The following is a 17,874-nucleotide window of genomic DNA, read 5'->3' on the forward strand; positions in this document are numbered from 1 at the left end:
CCTCTGCTGCCCCAAGCCTGGCAGCCAGGGCCCCTGGAGACCTCGCCCCCACGCCCTCTGCATCCTGCCCACCCTTCCTGCTTCCTGTGCTGCTGCTGAGCGGGCGGGAGCCTAGGCTCTTCCTGTGCTGCCTTTGCCAAGGTGCTCACCTCCTCGGGAATGCAGGCTCGGGAATCTGCTGTGTAAGCGGCACGGTACCTTAGGCCCAGCTCAGCTTCCTCTCCAGGAACATTCCCCTGGTTTCTGCGCAGCCCCCAGCTGGGATCGCAGAGCTTGGGTCCCACGACTCTTTACTCCATAACAGCATTTGGGCAATTAGACCTTGTGTATCAGGCTTGTCCTCATAGGTGCAGTTGTGCTGGCAGGACTGGACGTGCTCCCTGGTCAATCCCCAGGACACCAAGAGAATTGTCCGTGGGGGGGGGGGGGAGGAGTGGTTGCCGAGATAAAAACAGCCTCAGGATTTCCGAACCCTGCGGATGAACTTCAGCCTGATCACAGGGAGAATGCCTCAGCCCAAGACCTAATGTCAGAATTATACGTTTGTTTTTGTTCTTAACCTAAAGGAGTCCCTGCAAGGAAACAGATGGACTTGAGTCCAAATCCGACCTCTGCCACTTGCTGGCTCTGTGGCCATGGGCAAGTTACAAGTCTTCACTGAGCTTCAGCTTCTGCTAAAACTAAGTGCTTCAGAGGGCAGTGGGGAGACTTAGGTCAAATAATGCACTGGGCCCAGCATGTGGTAAGCACTTAGCTATTATTATGAAGGGCGAGTGATAGTTGATCACCAGTTTGAATCACTGGAGAATTAGTACATCACTACTCAATGGCTCACAGTGCTTCTGCTTAGAGTTGAGCCAGGAGGCTTCAGGCCAAGAAGAAGTAAACATTTTGTGTGTGTGCTCAGAAAGACGGTATGATATGGGAACTATACTTTCTGCTAAAAATATAAGACCTGCGTCTTTCTTCCACGCCAAACCATCCTTTGCTGTTGCAATAAGCGACAGAATTGCCTTTCAATTTTTCTAGTATTTAAAATGTATGAGCAGTGAGTTCTTTGTGGATCCATATACCTGTAATGAATGTACAAATGAAGTTTGTGTGATTGGAAATAAATATGAAATTTAATGACAGGACAAGAAAACTTGTCGTTATTAGTGACCTTGATTTGCAGTTTGTACTGGTTCAGACCTGTCTTGAGGGCAGGAGATTAGAAGCAGAGATTATTTCTGGCTTTGGAGGCAAGGAAAGCAAGAGTGAATATTTTATCCTAGAAGCCTACCTAAGCAACTAAGGGTGGAAATCAATTTACTTCTGGCATATTCTTTACTAAACTCCTGGTTATTTTGGTGTTGAGATCAACTATGACAGTGAATATTCAAAGGGTAGATATTTCCCCCTCATAGCTTATATGGAATATGCTGAGAAACTAGTTCTATAACTGGAAAAACATTCATTTAAACATTTTGTCCTTTAAACTGAGTTTTTTGGGGAATAAGCTAGGATCCCATTTGATAATTTAAAGTGTGTTCAGATATTATTTTAAATTTTATTGTGATAACATACATATGACCAAAAATTTAACATCTTAACCATTTTTAAGGGCACAATTCAGTGACATTATTTAATTTACAATGTTGTGCTACCATCACCACCATCCATTACCAAGACTGATCCATCTTCTCAAACAGAAATTCTATACTTATTAGGCAGTCACTCCCCATTTCCCCCTCCTCCCAGCCCCTGGTAACCTATAATCTACATTCTGTCTCTAGGAATTTTGCTTGTTCTAGATATTTCATACATATTTTTCCTTTTGTGTCTGGCTTTCAGCATTTTTCAAGGTTCATCCGTGTTGTAGCATGTATTGACACTTCACTCCCTTTTGTGGCTGAATACTATAATATTCCATTGCATGGATATACCACATTTTGTTTATCCATTCATTTTTTTTTTACTGGTAATTTTTTTTCTTTAAAGATTTTTTATTTATTTCTCTTCCCGCAACCCCCCCCCTGTGTCCATTTGCTGTGTGTTCTTCTGTGTCCGCTTGTATTCCTGTCAGCAGCACCAGGAATCTGTGTCTCTTTTTGTTGTGTCATCTTGCTCTGTCAGCTCTCTGTGTGTGCGGGGCCACTTTTTTGTGCTGGGCAGCTCTCCTTATGGGGCGCATTCCTTGCGCGTGGGGCTCCCCTGCGTGCGTGGCGCGGCACTCGTTGCGTGCATCAGCACTGTGCGCGGGCCAGGTCAGCGTGGGTCAGGAGGCCCTGGGTTTGAACCCTGGACCTCCCATGTGGTAGGCGGACACACTATCCATTGAGCCACATCAACTTTCCTATCCATTCATATGTTTTTTTTTTAAAGATTTATTTATTTATTTATTTCTCTTGCCCCGCCCTGCCCTGCACCAGTTGTCTGTTCTATGTGTTTATTTGCTGTGTATTTTCCTTTGTCCCCTTCTGTTGTTGTCAGCAGCATGGGAATCTGTGTTTGTTTGTTTTTATTTTAAAGATTTATTTTATTTATTTAATTCCCCCCCTCCCCCGGTTGTCTGTTCTCTGTGTCTATTTGCTGTGTCTTGTTTCTTTGTCCGCTTCTGTTGTCGTCAGCAGCACGGGAAGTGTGTGCAGCGCCCTTCCTGGGCAGGCTGTACTTTCTTTCGCGCTGGGCGGCTCTCCTTACGGGGCACACTCCTTGCGCGTGGGGCTCCCCTATGTGGAGGACACCCCTGCGTGGCAGGGCACTCCTTGCGTGCGTCAGCACTGCGCATGGGCCAGCTCCACACGGGTCAAGGAGGCCCGGGGTTTGAACCGTGGACCTCCCATGTGGTAGACAGACGCCCTAACCACTGGGCCAAGTCCGTTTCCCTGTGTTTCTTTTTGTTGCGTCATCTTGCTGTGTCAGCTCTCCGTGTGTGCGCGGCGCCATTCCTGGGCAGGCTGCACTTTCTTTTGCACTGGGCGGCTCTCCTTACAGGGCGCACTCCTTGCGCGTGGGGCTCCCCCACGTGGGGACACCCCTGCGTGGCAGGGCACTCCTTGCGCACATCAACACTGCACGTGGGCCCGCTCCACACGGGTCAGGGAGGCCCAGGGTTTGAACCGCGGACCTCCCATGTGGTAGACGGATGCCCTAACCACTGGGCCAAGTCCGCTTCCCATATCCATTCATCTGTTGATGGACACTTCAGTTCCTTCCACCTTTTGACAATTGTGAGTAATGTTGCTGTAAACGCTGATATACAAGTATCTGTTTGAGTCCCTGCTTTCAAGTCTTTTGGACATATACCTAGGAGTACAATTGCTGGGTAGATTTTCTTTTTGAGATGTCAATTTTTGTCGATTTCACAATTCTTTGGAATTTAGCAGGCTACAGGACTTTTGTTTATTTGTGTGACCCTGTAGGGACATGGAACCTTTTTTGTGCAATTCAATATGGTAGCCACTAGCCACATGTGGCTATTGAGCACTTGAAATGTGGCTAATGTGACTGAGGAACTGAATCTGAATTTTATTTGACCTTAATTAATATAAATTTAAATAGCTACACATGGCTAGTGCCTACCATATTGGACGGAGCAGGTAGAGAGCATTCCTGTCTTCACAAGAAGTTCTGTACGTAGCGTTGATTTAGATCAGTAAGGCAAAGCCTCTTGATGACAGGGTTAAGTTCCATTCATTCCACAAGTAATCTCCAGGCCAAGAAATAGAGTGTACAGAGGACGTTTCGTTGTCAGTAATGGGGTGGTTAATAAGTCCCCTTTGCCTTGTTTTGGTTGCCTGGACCCCTGACCTTCAACACTGCCAGATTCAGTGGCATGGGGAGAGGGTAGAATCGAGTGAAATGTGTCAGGGAGTGTTGTTCCACTGGGGAGTTTTTGGTTTTTTTTTCAAAGATTTATTTATCCCCCCACCTCACCATTGGGACTCCCGGAACTGATCCTGGGACCTTCCAAAGTGGGAAAGAGGCAGTCATACTCTTGTGCCACCTCAGCTCCCCGACCTGTACGTCTCTTATTATCTCTTCTCTGTATCTCTTTTTGTTGTGTCATTTTGGTGCACCAGCTCTCTGCGTGGGCCCGCACTCCTGTGTGGGGCCATACTCTGTGCAGGCCAGCACTCTGCATGGGCCAGCTCACCACACGGGCCAGCTTGCCTTCACCAGGAGGCCCTGGGCATTGAACCCTGGACCTCCCGTATGGTAGATGGGAGCCCAATTGCTTGAGCCATGTGTGCTTCCCTGGGAAATTTTTTAAAAACACCCAGGCCAGGGCTCTGACCTAGGCAAACTGAATTTGAGTCTCTGGAGGTGGGGCCCTGGAAGAGGTATTATTTTTATTTTTATTTATTTATTTATTTTTAAACCAAAAATTTTTTTTAAATTCATTTTTAAAAAATATTACATTAAAAAAATATGAGGTCCCCATTCACCCCCACCGTCCCCACCCCACCACTCCCCCCACAGCAACACTCTCCCCTATCATCATGACACATCCATTGCATTTGGTGAGTACATCTCTGGGCATCGCTGCACCTCATGGTCAATGGTCCACATCATAGCCCACACTCTCCCACGTGGAAGAGGTATTATTTTTAAAAAGCTCCAGGGGAGTTGGGTTTGGGGTGGTGAGTTATACTGTGCAGCCAGGGAGAAAAACTATCTTCAAGACTGTGAACTTAAAAAAGAAAATCCCTTACAGACTGGAAGACAGTGTTTTGAGGTAGATTTAGTAAGTGACTGAAAATGTTCCTCGATTTTCTGTGGTGCTGAGTAGAGGGCTGGAGTTGAGTGGGTTCACTTTCTCTAGAGTAGGGGTTCTCAGGCAGGGGTAACCTCATCTCCCAAGGGACTTCTGGCAATGTCTGAAGACATTTTTGATTGTCACACTGGGTGGGGAAGGCTTGTGATTGGCATCCAGTGGGTCCAAGTCGGGGGGGCTGCTAAATGTCCTGCGATGCACAGGCCTGCCCCACACAACACAGGATTATCCAATCCCAGGTGTCAATAATGGTTGAGAGGGAAGTGGATGTGGCTCAACTGATAGAGCGTCGGCCTACCATATGGAGGGTCCAGGGTTCGATACCCAGGATCTCCTCGACCGTGTGGTGAGCTGGCCCATGAGCAGTGCTGCCATGCACAAGGAGTGCCATGCCACGCAGGGGTGCCCCACGTGCAAGGAGCGCGCCCCGCAAGGAGAGCCGCCCTGCGCAAAAAAAGTGCAGCTTGCCAAGGAGTGGTGCCGCACACATGGAGAGCTGACGCAGGAAGATGATGCAACAAAAAGAGATATAGATTCCCGGTGCTGCTGACAAGAATGCAAGCGGACACAGAAGAACACCCAGTGAACAGACACAGAGAGCAGACAATGGGGGAGGGGGGAAGGGGAGAGAAATAAATAAAAAATAAATCTTTTTAAAAAACGGTTGAGAAACCCTGGTCTCGACATAATTTTCGCAACCCTGAAGACTTCTCTGACCTTGGTTATATTTGCCTCTCCAAAGAAAATCAAGATATTCTCTTGCTCAGGTCCCTCAGAAATGCTCTCGATCCTACCTCAGGCCTCCCGATCCCAGAAGCCACGTAGGCCATTGCTTTCATGTGTGGATGCCCGTGGGGCTTTCTCGTAGGATTCTGTGATGCTCTTGAGGGCAGCACCGAGCAAACCACACACGTGGAAGCTGTGAGCAGAGGGTCTTACCCTTCTCCTGCTGGGGGGATCCTCTTCTCCTGTTAAGTAATTGTCTAAAGGAGCAGTAGCAGCGGTTGTGTGGTGGTGTTCCAGAAGCTGTGGCTATTAGGCTGACAGGGTGTTTGCCTTGTGATGTGCTCAGAAGAGGGTTCCAGCCTTCTCTGTGGTGAAGTTTGGGGACAGAGCTATGGACTAGACCCTGAGAGTATAGAGATAGCAACACAGACCTGCCCTCAGACCTCTCAGGGACGTTCACAGCTGTGAGCAGGGGGCAGTGGTGAGGGGGTGAGGAAAGGCTGCCCAGCTGGCAAGGTCTTCCCCGCTGCGCTCAAGCGAGCACGGAGTACCTTCCAGAATAGTTTCCTTGCATCTTCTCATTTCATCCCCACTAAGAGGTTCAAAGAGGTTAAGTGATTTGCCCGAGGTCACACAGCTGGTCAGGAGCAGAGCTGGGATTTGAACCCGGGTTATCTCACTGCCAAGCTGAACCCTCAGAGGAGCATCTCTAGACTGGGTAGTATTTTCATAGCTAAGACTTGAAGATGAGCCTCTTTTCCTGTGCTTATCGACCGTTTGTCTGTCTTCTTCGGAGAAGTTTAAATCCTTTGCCTATTGATGAAATTGGGTTGTACGCCTTTTCCTTGTGGAGTTGTTTATGAAGTTTTAAGTATGGCTTCCCCAAATGCCCCTTTTCCCAGAAACGGTTTTCCTGGTTCACTGAGCTATCAGCTGGAAAGGAAGTGGGGGAGCAGCCCACAAAAGCCCATGGGTGCTGGACTTCCTACTGGGAGCCCGAAGCCTCGTCCTGTTCTGCACCTGCCGGCTGCTGGGGCAGGACACTTAACGCCAGCTGTGTTTGCAGTTAGAACACACGTGGACCAGCGTCCCCTCCTTAGAAACGAAAAGGCCCTCTTTGAACTCCTTGCTTTCGCCTTTCCTCGGGAATGCAGGTTTGAAGAAGGGAGAGTGTTTTGGATGCTCAGGTTCTATTTTAAGGCCCTCTGCTGCTGCACACCCACATGGAGGGCTCTTGGAATTCCTTTCCCTTAGGTGGAAAATAGTGGCTTCTCTGAGGCTTTCTAGCACCTTACTTCGGGCGGGGACCTCTGTTGACTCCTACGCATGGGTTCACACTCATCCGTGGAGAAGTGTCGGAAGAAAAGCTTGTTCTCCATCCCCCTAGAGCCTAAAGATTTCTGGGTCCTTGGCGGTAAAGGCTTTTGGGCCCTGTTTTATCTGGCAGGAGCCTGGCTTGCATTTCTGCAGAGTTTTCCTGTTTTAAGCATGATCTCAAATGAGCAGTTCTGTGGGACTCTTACCAGGGCCCACTTTTGGCCCCAGACGCTGAAGGAGCTGGGATGGGTCAGCTCTGAAGTTCCAAGTTTCACCGCCTTGCTTCTTTACCAATACACTTTTTAAAGGATGTGCTATAGGATAAGCAAGTCACTGCCTTCCAGCTGAGCCCCTGAGGAGCCTGCCTGCCTGTTCCACCCTTGGAATGTGACCCTTCTCCAGAGGGAAGCAGGTTTTTCTGGCTCTCTGGTTCTTCCCCCATGGGACCTGCCTGGCTTGACTGCATTTCCTTGGCGTCCGTGCTGCTCCAAGTGTCTTGAGACAGGCAGGAGGCTGTGGGCTGGGCTACTCCTTGGACAAGAATCCTATGGAGAACCAGTTTCTAGTGCTTTGGTGCAAAGCAGGTTGGTGAACTCACTTATCAGGACCTCACCACCAAGCCAGAGGGGATCCAAGTTGATGGATTTCCTGTGGTTCCCCAGTGGAGGATTCTTATCATCTTCTATGGTTCCCGAGTGGAGAATTCTTATCACCTTCTATGGCTCCAGAGTAGAGGATTCTTATCATCTATCTTAGAGTGCTGAACTCTGACTCCTGAGGCCTTAAGTTCCCACCAAATGGACTTTAGCTTTGGGTAGTTACAGAGGGTGGAAGTAACTCAGTTTTTTGTTTTTGTTTTTGTTTTTTAAAGATTTATTTATTTATTTAATTCCCCCCCCCCCCCCCCCCCCCGGTTGTCTGTTTTCTGTGTCTATTTGCTGTGTCTTGTTTCTTTGTCCGCTTCTGTTGTTGGCACGGGAAGTGTGGGCATTCCTGGGCAGGCTGCACTTTCTTTCGCGCTGGGCGGCTCTCCTTACGGGGCGCACTCCTTGCACGTGGGGCTCCCCTATGCGGGGGACACCCCTGCGTGGCACTGCACTCCCTGCACGCATCAGCACTGTGCATGGGCCAGCTCCACACGGGTCAAGGAGGCCTGGGGCTTGAACCACGGACCTCCCATGTGGTAGACGGACGCCCTAACCACTGGGCCAAGTCCGTTTCCCAGTAACTCAGTTTTTGAATGATGTATAAAGTTAGAGGAATTTTTACCCTAAGAGTTGTTTTCCTTCCCTCATTATGAGAAACAATTAATGTTTGTTGCTCTCTCTAATGGGTCTTTTAAACTATGGACTAGAGTCTGGCACTATCTGGTAGAACTTTTTGGGATGATGAAAACGTTCTTTATGCTGTTCAGTATGGTAGCCATTGGCTATTAAGCACTTAAAATGTAGCTAAGGGCAGCCAAGGAACTGGATTTTTAATTTTTCTTAATTTTAATTAAATTTTAAAATAAAAAGCCACATGCGGCCAGTGGCTACTGTGTTTGACAGCACATGATAGACCATTTTATTGGAGGAGTTTATATTGTTATTTTTACTTGAGTAGAAAACACTTTATACATGTACATGATAGCAATTCAAAAGGTTCAAAACGAAAAGTCTCCTTCCCCTCTTCCCCCTAGTCCCACTTTCTCTGCCCAGCTCTAGCTCTGGTTACTAGTTTCTTGTGTATCCATCTAGAAACATTCCATACATATATAAGAATAAAGAATATCTATCTATATGTATATACTCTCTTTTAACACAAGGGGTGTTATTCTATCTACTCTCTTCTGTTCCTTGCTTTTCTGAATTAATAATATATTTTGCAGGTCATTCCTCAGAGGGACAAAGAGAACCATTTCCTTATAAGCCATTAAAATAATGTGTTGTAGAAGTTGAGAGAGGCTCAGTTATTTGCATATAGAAAGGCCAGGACTCAGGAATGATTTTGAGAAGGAAAAATGATTGATGGCCAGCCTGACTCGGGATCTTTCTGTTTCAAACCGGAGCCTCGAACAAGATTTTGAAGTTCCTTTTCTATAGGGTAAGGGCTGAATCGTTCTTTGTTTCAGTGCTCAATAGGTTTGAATTAGCATGTATCTTCCACATCCTAGGTAAGCTTTTAGCATGGACTTCATACATTCTGGATAAGTTTTTAGCATATTTGGTTTGCATTTTCCCTGAATATTTAAAATTTATAGAGTTTGCATTGCTAGACTGTTTCTTTGGGACTGGAGTCATTGCCATAGTCACCAAGGGCAGGACTGCAGCCTCTTACCGTCCCACACCCACAAGTCACAGACAGCTTAGGTGATCTAGGAAGAGATGAAGAGCCTCCCACCCATAGCCCACATCAAATGAAGTGGTTTCTTCTAGACCTCTCAGGTTGTCTTTTGTGTGTATGTGTTTAACTTTTTTACCAATCTGAAGTAATTCAGGGGTTTTGTTGATTTAATATACTTTTTCTCTGGCTGCTGTGCCTTTGCCAAAATCTCTCTGCTTCCACCCAGTCTTTTTTTCTAATTTTTAAATTAAAAAAAAATTTTTCAGTAATGTAGTCTCCTCATTGCTAGCCACTGTAATAGCAATATTATTTTCAGTTTCCCATTGATTGCTTCCTTCATCCTGTTCCTCTCCAAAAACAACTTTTAGGTAAACCCTAATTCCAGATGGATGGAGAGAGTTTTGTGTCTTTATCTGAAGTTCTTGACTAAGTTTGTAGTCCCCCATTACTGTGTTTCTCCCCCATGAAGCTTGGGTACCACACAGCCACAGCCCATGTCTTTTCTCCACAGACTTCTTTGCCCTCCTTCAAGCCTAAGCTTGAATCATTATCTGAAATGCCCCACCCTCTGTGCACATTGGAATAGCCAGGGCAGATTGCATAATTGGGGAAGGCGGCGGGAGCAAGAGGCAGGCTATAAAGCCAAGGGATCTTTGTAGTTTGCCTCTTCTGATGCACCTCTGCAGAAGCCAGCAATTTGTCTGGCTGTTAGCACCTCGTTCAGATTCCCTAATATGATTTAATGCTTTGTCATTTTTATTTCTTGTGATTCCAGAATCTCATTTTCAGCTTCGGCGGGAGCCAGTAGCAGTTGGGGAGAAGGCTGTGTTCTTTGAAGAGTAAGTACTGATTTTAACTGGGCATGTCCCTCACAGCCCCTCTAGCCCCCTGCAGGCCAACCTGTGGGGGGCGGTTTCTCTGCTGTAGTTGGGCTTGGGGGTGGGATTTGGCATCTGAGGGGTTTAAAAAGCTCAGGTACACATTGCAACGACCCCCCCCCAAACAGTCCTCAAAGGCCATGCCAGAGCAGGGCTCTGAGTTTGAAGGGAATCTGGTGGGTGTGGGAGCAAGATGCTTCCTGAGATGGGCCTTGAAGGCAGCCACGGTGTGCGAGTGTTCTTCGAAGGAAGAGCATGGGGGCCTTGTGTGGAGAACAGGAAGTCACTTGTTTCCCGTGCTGGTGGAGGTGTGGGAGTTGGGACCTTAGGGGGTGGTTGGAGTTCCCATTTCATTTGGTGGACATTGTACTGGAACAGCCTGATCCCCATGTGAACTGAGAGGATTCCTCTGCCAGCTGATGGCAAAATGACTGAATTGGCTGGGGACAAGGAGAACGGAGGACCTGGACCCAATGTGGTAACTGAGGGAGCTGTGGTCTGACTCACGCACGGTCCCACACCAGTGGGAATTTTGTAACGTTGACCTAAGGGGTTGGTTGCGAGAGGCTGCCGAGGGTGTAACCCCTGGAGCAGCACTGTCCTAAACACAGTTTCTAATGATGGAGTGTTCTCTAGCTGTGCTCTCTCGGCCACATGTGCCTCTTGTGCACTTGAGATGTGACCGAGGTGGCTGAGGAACTGAATTTTGGATTTTATTGAAGTTTAATTAATTTTAATTTAGATAGGAATATATGGCTACTAACTACAGTACTGGGCTGTACAGCTTGTCTGGACTCAGGCACGTTGGCTCCAGTGCTGGCATCTCTTCACCATTGCACTAACAGGAGTGGTGAGGAGTAAAAGATGCATCAGGGTCTGGGAGGCTAGGTGGATGGGGATGCTGTTGGCAGAAATTGGTGAGTCGGGGAAAGTAGAGACATGTGTCAGAGGCATTACTGGTACCTTTGTGTCATGGAGGTGGTCAACCAGGCATTAGGAAATCCTGGAAAGAGGTCCTGGCTAGGGATGTGGATTTTTTAGTTTCCTGCAGGATGGAAAGGTAGAGGATGTGAGGATGGAAAGGTCTCCAAGGGAGAGAGTGAAGAGAGCATCATGGGACTGTCCAGGGGAGAGAGTGAAGAGAGCATCATGGGACTATCCAGGGGAGAGAGTGAAGAGAGCATCATGGGACTGTCCAGGGGAGAGAGAGAAGAGAGCATCATGGGACTGTCCAGGGGAGAGAGAGAGGAGAGCATCATGGGACTGTCCAGGGGAGAGAGTGAAGAGAGCATCATGGGACTGTCCAGGGGAGAGAGAGAAGAGAGCATCATGGGACTGTCCAGGGGAGAGAGAGAAGAGAGCATCATGGGACTGTCCAGGGGAGAGAGAGAGGAGAGCATCATGGGACTGTCCAGGGGAGAGAGTGAAGAGAGCATCATGGGACTGTCCAGGGGAGAGAGAGAGGAGAGCATCATGGGACTGTCCAGGGGAGAGAGTGAAGAGAGCATCATGGGACTGTCCAGGGGAGAGAGAGAGGAGAGCATCATGGGACTATCCAGGGGAGAGAGTGAAGAGAGCATCATGGGACTGTCCAGGGGAGAGAGTGAAGAGAGCATCATGGGACTGTCCTGGGGAAAGTGGAAGCAGAGCATCATGGAACTATCCCGGGGAGAGAGTGAGCAGAGCATTGTGGGAATACCCAGGGGAGAGAGTGAAGAGGGCATCATGGGACTGTCCAGGGGAGAGAGAGAGGAGAGCATCATGGAACTATCCAGGGGAGAGAGTGAGGAGAGCATCATGGGACTGTCCTGGGGAAAGAGGAAGCAGAGCATCATGGAACTATCCTGGGGAGAGAGTGAGCAGAGCATTGTGGGAATACCCAGGGGAGAGAGTGAGCAGGGCATCGTGGGACCAGCCAGGCGTGCTCACAGCCAGGGCTTGCTTCAGCAGCAGTGCTGCTGGAGGTGTAAAATGCAGCGGAGCAGTGGGCTCAGCCAGAGTGAGGAGGAGACACAAAGGTCAGGAGAACCGGTGAGCACCTCCTGGGCAGTAACCCTAGGGGCAGAGCCACCCTTTCAGCGCTGGCTGCACCAGCTAAATGCTTGCTTGGAAATTTCACAGTGTTTTTCCACTGTGATGGAGATCTATGTGACAAAGATTAAGCGCTGCCCATTTCTCATCAATCCTGGGGCTTCCAGACAAGTATCTTTTCTTCCGTGTGTCTTTTTCAGCTGTTGGTCATCAGCGATGGTGAGGAATCAGTCCCTGGTTTCAGATGTCAGTGTGGCAGATGAGACAGTGTTTACAGTTGGGATATTCTGCTCAGCGTTTTTAAAACAGTGTTTTCCTAGTAGAAAGAACTCTCATACTGCAGAATTCAAGAAAAAGAAAAAGAAAAGCAGCACTAGATAGTTTTGAAAACACATCAGCAGGTATAAGGTCAGAAACCAGTTGTTTTAACCCACAAAGTTGTTACTATGTCACTATGTTACTCTTTAGAAGGTGCAGAGCTGTCAGGGGCTGCCTGGGTTCCATGCCTGTGTGTACCTGATGGACGTTAAATAGCTGCTGAAGGAAAGCATCACGCCGAACCAAAGGTGGTGTAACCTGGGAAGACTCCCAGAATTGGACTGAAATTCAAGTCTAGCTCCATATCAAACCCTGGAGGCCTTTGTTAATCTTTTTGAGAAACCTCACTTTCTCCCTCTTTGATACGGGGGGAACTCTTTCCTACTGTCATTGTTATGAGGATGTATATGAATCACCTACCCAGGACGTGGCATAGAGTAGTTACTCAGTAAAAGGAGGCTGTCACGCTTAAGTCCGGCTATGACGGTGGCGGGGGGGGGGGGGGGGTGATGGTCGTTATCGCTGTTGTTTTAGAATCATTATTATTTTGGAGGACCCAGGACTTAGTTTGTTGAATTTGATGGCCTGTGGCTAGGTGTTTAGGGAAAGGCAAAAGTCTATGAAAATGTGATTACATCCTATGAGCTGTTGAATATTTACTTATGCCCTGATGATTAGGGTATTGGAACTGAGAAACCCCAGGTTCCTAAATCGGTGAGAATATCAAAAGAGAGACAGTCTGCAAAACCTCATGCTCTAATCCTAGCCCCACACTGAACTTGGGAGGGGGCGATTTCCCTCCCTTGCTGGTCCACGTAGGTATCCACTGTCTGATTAACCTTTGCCCCGGTGCTCAGCATTAAGGGCGCCAAATGCACAGCGTTCATTCCGTGTGCCGGGGGAGGCTGGGGCAGGCGCAGCCCAGGATCTGCGAGTGTGTTGCCCTCCCACGCTTCACAAGGGCCGCCTCTCCTTCCCGACATTACCTTGCTGCGTCCTGTGCTGTAGGGCCCCGAAAATCCCTCACTTTAATCCTGCGGTGCCTCTCTTTGCACAATAGATAAGTACGGTGTGGGGCTCCCTTCCCCCCACACCTCGTTTATTCAGGCAGTAAACATTAATAAGCACCACATATTTACCTGGCACTGTTTTAGGTTCTAGGAAAACAGAACATTGTGTTCATGGGGCAAGCCAGATCCTACCCTTTCATTGCTGGGCATTATTTCAGGAAGGCTTTAAGTCACCAGCGTAGGAAAGGACAGAAGAGATGATTTGGTTGAATGTTCTCATTTCCTAGAGGAGGAATCCAAGGTCTTGCAGCTGGTGTGCAGAGGAGGGAGTGCGCCAGCTGGAACGGCTCCCCGCCCCCTCCACCCCGGTGCACCTATGTCAGGCTAGTGCAGCCCTCCAGTGGCAGCTGTTCACGTATGACCGTCACAGTTTTCGCCAGGTCCATATGCTTGACATTTAATTACTTAACATCTTTCTTTAAATTGACACCTTCTTTGGGCGAGCGAATGTAGCTCAAGTGGTTGAGTGCCTGCTTCCCAGGTATTAGGTTCCAGGTTTGATACCTGGTACCTCCTAAAAACAAAACAAACAAAACGAAAAAACCAACTCTCATTTGGGAGCAGATGTAGCTCAGTAAGTTGAGTGCCTGCCTCCCATGTAGAAGTCCTGGGTTCAATCTCCGGTAGCTCCTAAAAAAAAAGGAAAGAATATATACAAAGATACAATGTTTTTGAATAGCTAAGTAATGTTGCCTACAGAAGGCTCAAGGGTTACAGAACTCTTTCACAGCCCTGTACTGAGAGCTTTTCTTTGACCTAAGCGAGACTGAAAAAAAAAGAAAAGGAATTAAGTTGCTCAGTATGTATGTGTGTTATCTAAACTGTATGTCCATAGCGTTATTTAGTATTCTCATAGTCCCTAAAGTTGTCCTGTAAACCATCAGTTGTAAGGGCCCATGCTTGCGAAACGCCACATTATACCCCTTAGTTGATTGTGGGTCACTGATGGGCTACTGGCTCCCAAGGCTTCAGTTTTTCTGTCTCCGGCCTCCCCCTCAGACACTAAAATATTCTATAAATAAACCCCAGCAGGGGCAGGGGAGCTGCCTGCCTTTAGGAAAGCTGGGGCAAGTGCTTTGTAAAATAAAGGCTATTGCAGAGATAGGCGTAATTGTCCCCTCTGTATAGAAAACTCAGGAAGTACTGCATTTTCTCCAACCAAGGTCTGATTTTATTTGACCTTGTCAGGGAAAGTGTCAGGGTTCTCTGTAATAAGTCCAAGGTTTGTTAAATTGACCAGGCCCTATAAAAGTTCCTTATTGAAGACTTTATTCTACAGTTAAATGGAAAATGGGGCCAGATGAAACCTTCCTCGCAAACCAGCTGGCATCCATGGAAGGCACCACAGTCATGCAGTCAAATCATTCATTCAGAGGCACCATCTCCAGTGTCAGAGACTAAGATATATAAGGCTTTGGGCATAAAATGTTCTAATTCCTAGTCCAAAGGAGCACACTGTAGTTAATTTCCTGCAGCTCAGGAATTCAGAAGTTTTCAAGGACTTGGTGTGATATGGAAAAATCCCCTGAGAGAATAAAAAAAAGAAAAGAAAAGTCCTCTGCAGCTGATAGTTCCCATCTTCAACAGGTCATTTGCAACCTATGGTATTCAAACAGATTTGCAGACTCCCCTTACTCCATGGTTAGTTTGCTCACCCCTTGACTTTGAGGCCTTTTAACAGCATAAACTGTACCCAGCATTAAATAGGCGACTCCTCCAGGGAGTTTTGTAATTACCGAAAGAGAGGAAACATCAGGTCTCTTACAGCATCACTGGCAGTGGTTGACCCTAAAACAAAATGAAGCAAGATTGGGTCCATTTTGTAACTTTGCTTTTCGTCAATTCATTTGCACCTCTTCTGTATCCTTTGCAGAAAGAACTTAACAGATTGTCCCTGTCCTCAGGGAGTGCTTGTGCTGGAAGGGGAAACAGGCCAATGATTTAAATGTGCTGGAAAAGGGCGTACAGTGCCTGGGAGCCTGGGAGGGCAGTTGAATCAGAAATAAAGGGAAAACGGACTTTGGCCCAGTGGTTAGGGCGTCCGTCTACCATATGGGAGGTCCGCGGTTCAAACCCCGGGCCTCCTTGACCCGTGTGGAGCTGGCCATGCGCAGCGCTGATGCGCGCAAGGAGTGCCGTGCCACGCAAGGGTGTCCCCTGCGTGGGGGAGCCCCACGCGCAAGGAGTGCGCCCGTGAGGAAAGCCGCCCAGCGTGAAAAGAAAGAGCAGCCTGCCCAGGAATGGCGCCGCCCACACTTCCTGTGCCGCTGACGACAACAGAAGCGGACAAAGAAACAAAAGCAGACAAAGAAACAAGACGCAGCAAATAGACACCAAGAACAGACAACCAGGGGAGGGGGGGGGATTAAATAAATAAATCTTTAAAAAAAAAAGAAATAAAGAAAGCATTTGTGGCCCTGGAAAAGCAGCAGCTTTCAGCACTGTAGACTAAGGACTGGACCCGACAGAGGGTGCATGTAACTGAAAGGAACCATCTAAGCTGCCTCTACTTCCCCTCTAGCCTGTGAGGGGCTTCTTTGGTCAAAGCCCTTGCACGTGACAAACTATCTAAATGGAGATGTCACGTCTTTGGTGGAGAAATAGGGATGATGGGTATGGGTACTTGACAGCGAAGTGACAAAAACTGAGAAAAGACAATGTGAAAAAACTTTAGGCAAAGTGGAGCTTAGGGGAAAGGGCACTGGGTCTGAGTCAGAAACCTGTTGTGTAGTCATGCCTCTACTGGGCCAGTTACTTACCCGCTTTGAGCCTCAGTCTCCTTAGCCTGTAAAACAGGAAATAAAACACTCACTTTGCCTGTTTGACGGGGTTGATGTGCCATATTGGGTGTTGGAAATTACAGCCTGTGGACCAAATTTGAACTGCAGCCTGTTTTTGTGAATAAAATTCTTTAGGGGAAAACAGATGTGGCTCAACCAATTGAGTTCCAATATACCATATTGGAGGTCCAGGGTTTGATGCCCAGGGCCTTATGGTGAGGGCCAGCTGGCCCATACAGAGTGCTGGCCCACGTGAGAATGTTGCCCTGTGCAGGAGTGCCTGCCGACGTGGAGAGCTGGCTCAGCAAGATGACGCAACAAGAGACACAGAAGAGAGAAAATAAGAAGATGTAGCAGAACAGGAAGTTGAGCTGGCACAAGAGAGTAATTGCCTCTTTCCCACTCTGGAAAGTTCCAGATCAGTTCCCAGAGCTGCCTAATGAGAATACAAGCGGAGACACAGAAGAACACACAGTGAATGGACACAGAGAGCAGACAACTGGGGGGAAAGAGGAGGGGGGCAGAAATAAATAAATCTTTTAAAAAAATTCTATAGGAATGCAATCATGCCCATTCATTATGTATTGTCTAATGCTGCTTTCTCCCTCGGACAGCTGATTGAGTAGTTGCCACAAAAACCCAGTGGCCCACAAAGCCTAGGGTATTATTATCTGGCCCTTTACAGAGCAAGCTTGCCAGCCAATGTACTTCATAGCTATTTTTTAAATCCAGGATCCATTCAGTTTCCCTTATTGCATTTAGTTGTCATGGCTGTTGGTTTTCCAGCACTTGCTTGCTTTAGTTTCCTCCTGACCTTTACCATCATCTGGGGCTGTCTGCTTTTCTTTCCCCTTCTGCTTCTTCACCTTTTCCCTGGGGAAGGAGCTTCAATCCATTGCCCTCTTTGGCCCCTGCAGGTGTCAGCCGGCCTTAAAGAGCAGATGGATCTTGACCTGGTGAACATGTTTGTGATCGCGGGTGGGACGCTGGCCATCCCGATCCTGGCGTTTGTGGCCTCCTTTCTCCTGTGGCCTTCGGCGCTGATAAGAATCTACTATTGGTAAGTTGGTTTCATTTTATACCTGAAGGTTTCAAGAGGAGCACAAGACTGCCGTCTTCTCTACTTGCCCTTTGTTGTTGTTTTTGTTCAACTTTTTACCGCGAAACATCTCAAGCACACAGAAAAGGGGAAAGCCACACATCTTTTCTGGAATCTTGGAAGTATTCCTGAAGAATTAGCTTCTCACCAGGTCAGTTCTCCCAGGCACTGCTAGTGTCTGTCTGGGAGCCCAGAGTTGCTGGCTCTGCCTTAAAGCACGGGTCATGCACATGTACCGTCTCCTTCACTCTTTTCTTGACCAGCAGGTACTGATCCACTGATGTCTTTACAGGTACAGTAGCACACACTAAAAAATGAATTAGAAGCCAGGGCCCCTGACATGGCCTGCACAGGACAGGACTAATGGTTTTAGGTTGGTTAGTAAGGTGACGGGAAGGAAAAAGAAGTTTCCCAAGTTTCTGTCACTGTTGGTATCACCTTCATGATTCCTCCCCATCTGCATTCCCAGAGACATGTATACTTTTATTACCGTCTATATTTTCTTTACAGCAACTGGCTTTTTAAATCTTAAATCAGTTTATTTTTAAAGGAAACTTTATGTTACTACCTT

General features: G+C 47.7%; 1 protein-coding gene across 4 annotated transcripts in view; it reads left to right on the forward strand.

The window, feature by feature from the left end:
• Nucleotides 1-17,874, forward strand: part of ABHD6 (abhydrolase domain containing 6, acylglycerol lipase) — a 44,154-nt gene that overhangs the window by 1,762 nt on the left and 24,518 nt on the right. For 3 of the 4 annotated variants that reach the window (XM_012522287.3, XM_012522289.2, XM_004450698.4), the window contains exons 2-3: nucleotides 9,903-9,966; nucleotides 17,122-17,264. In XM_012522287.3, coding sequence (XP_012377741.1) covers nucleotides 17,146-17,264 — 119 coding nt within the window. In that variant the 5' untranslated portion in view covers nucleotides 9,903-9,966; nucleotides 17,122-17,145. Of the gene's footprint in view, nucleotides 1-8,672; nucleotides 8,888-9,902; nucleotides 9,967-17,121; nucleotides 17,265-17,874 lie in introns of all 4 variants that reach the window. The other variant, XM_058288872.1, reaches the window with a different exon arrangement.

The sequence above is a fragment of the Dasypus novemcinctus genome, chromosome 26, assembly GCF_030445035.2.
Source record: "Dasypus novemcinctus isolate mDasNov1 chromosome 26, mDasNov1.1.hap2, whole genome shotgun sequence".
Taxonomy (NCBI): domain Eukaryota; kingdom Metazoa; phylum Chordata; class Mammalia; order Cingulata; family Dasypodidae; genus Dasypus; species Dasypus novemcinctus.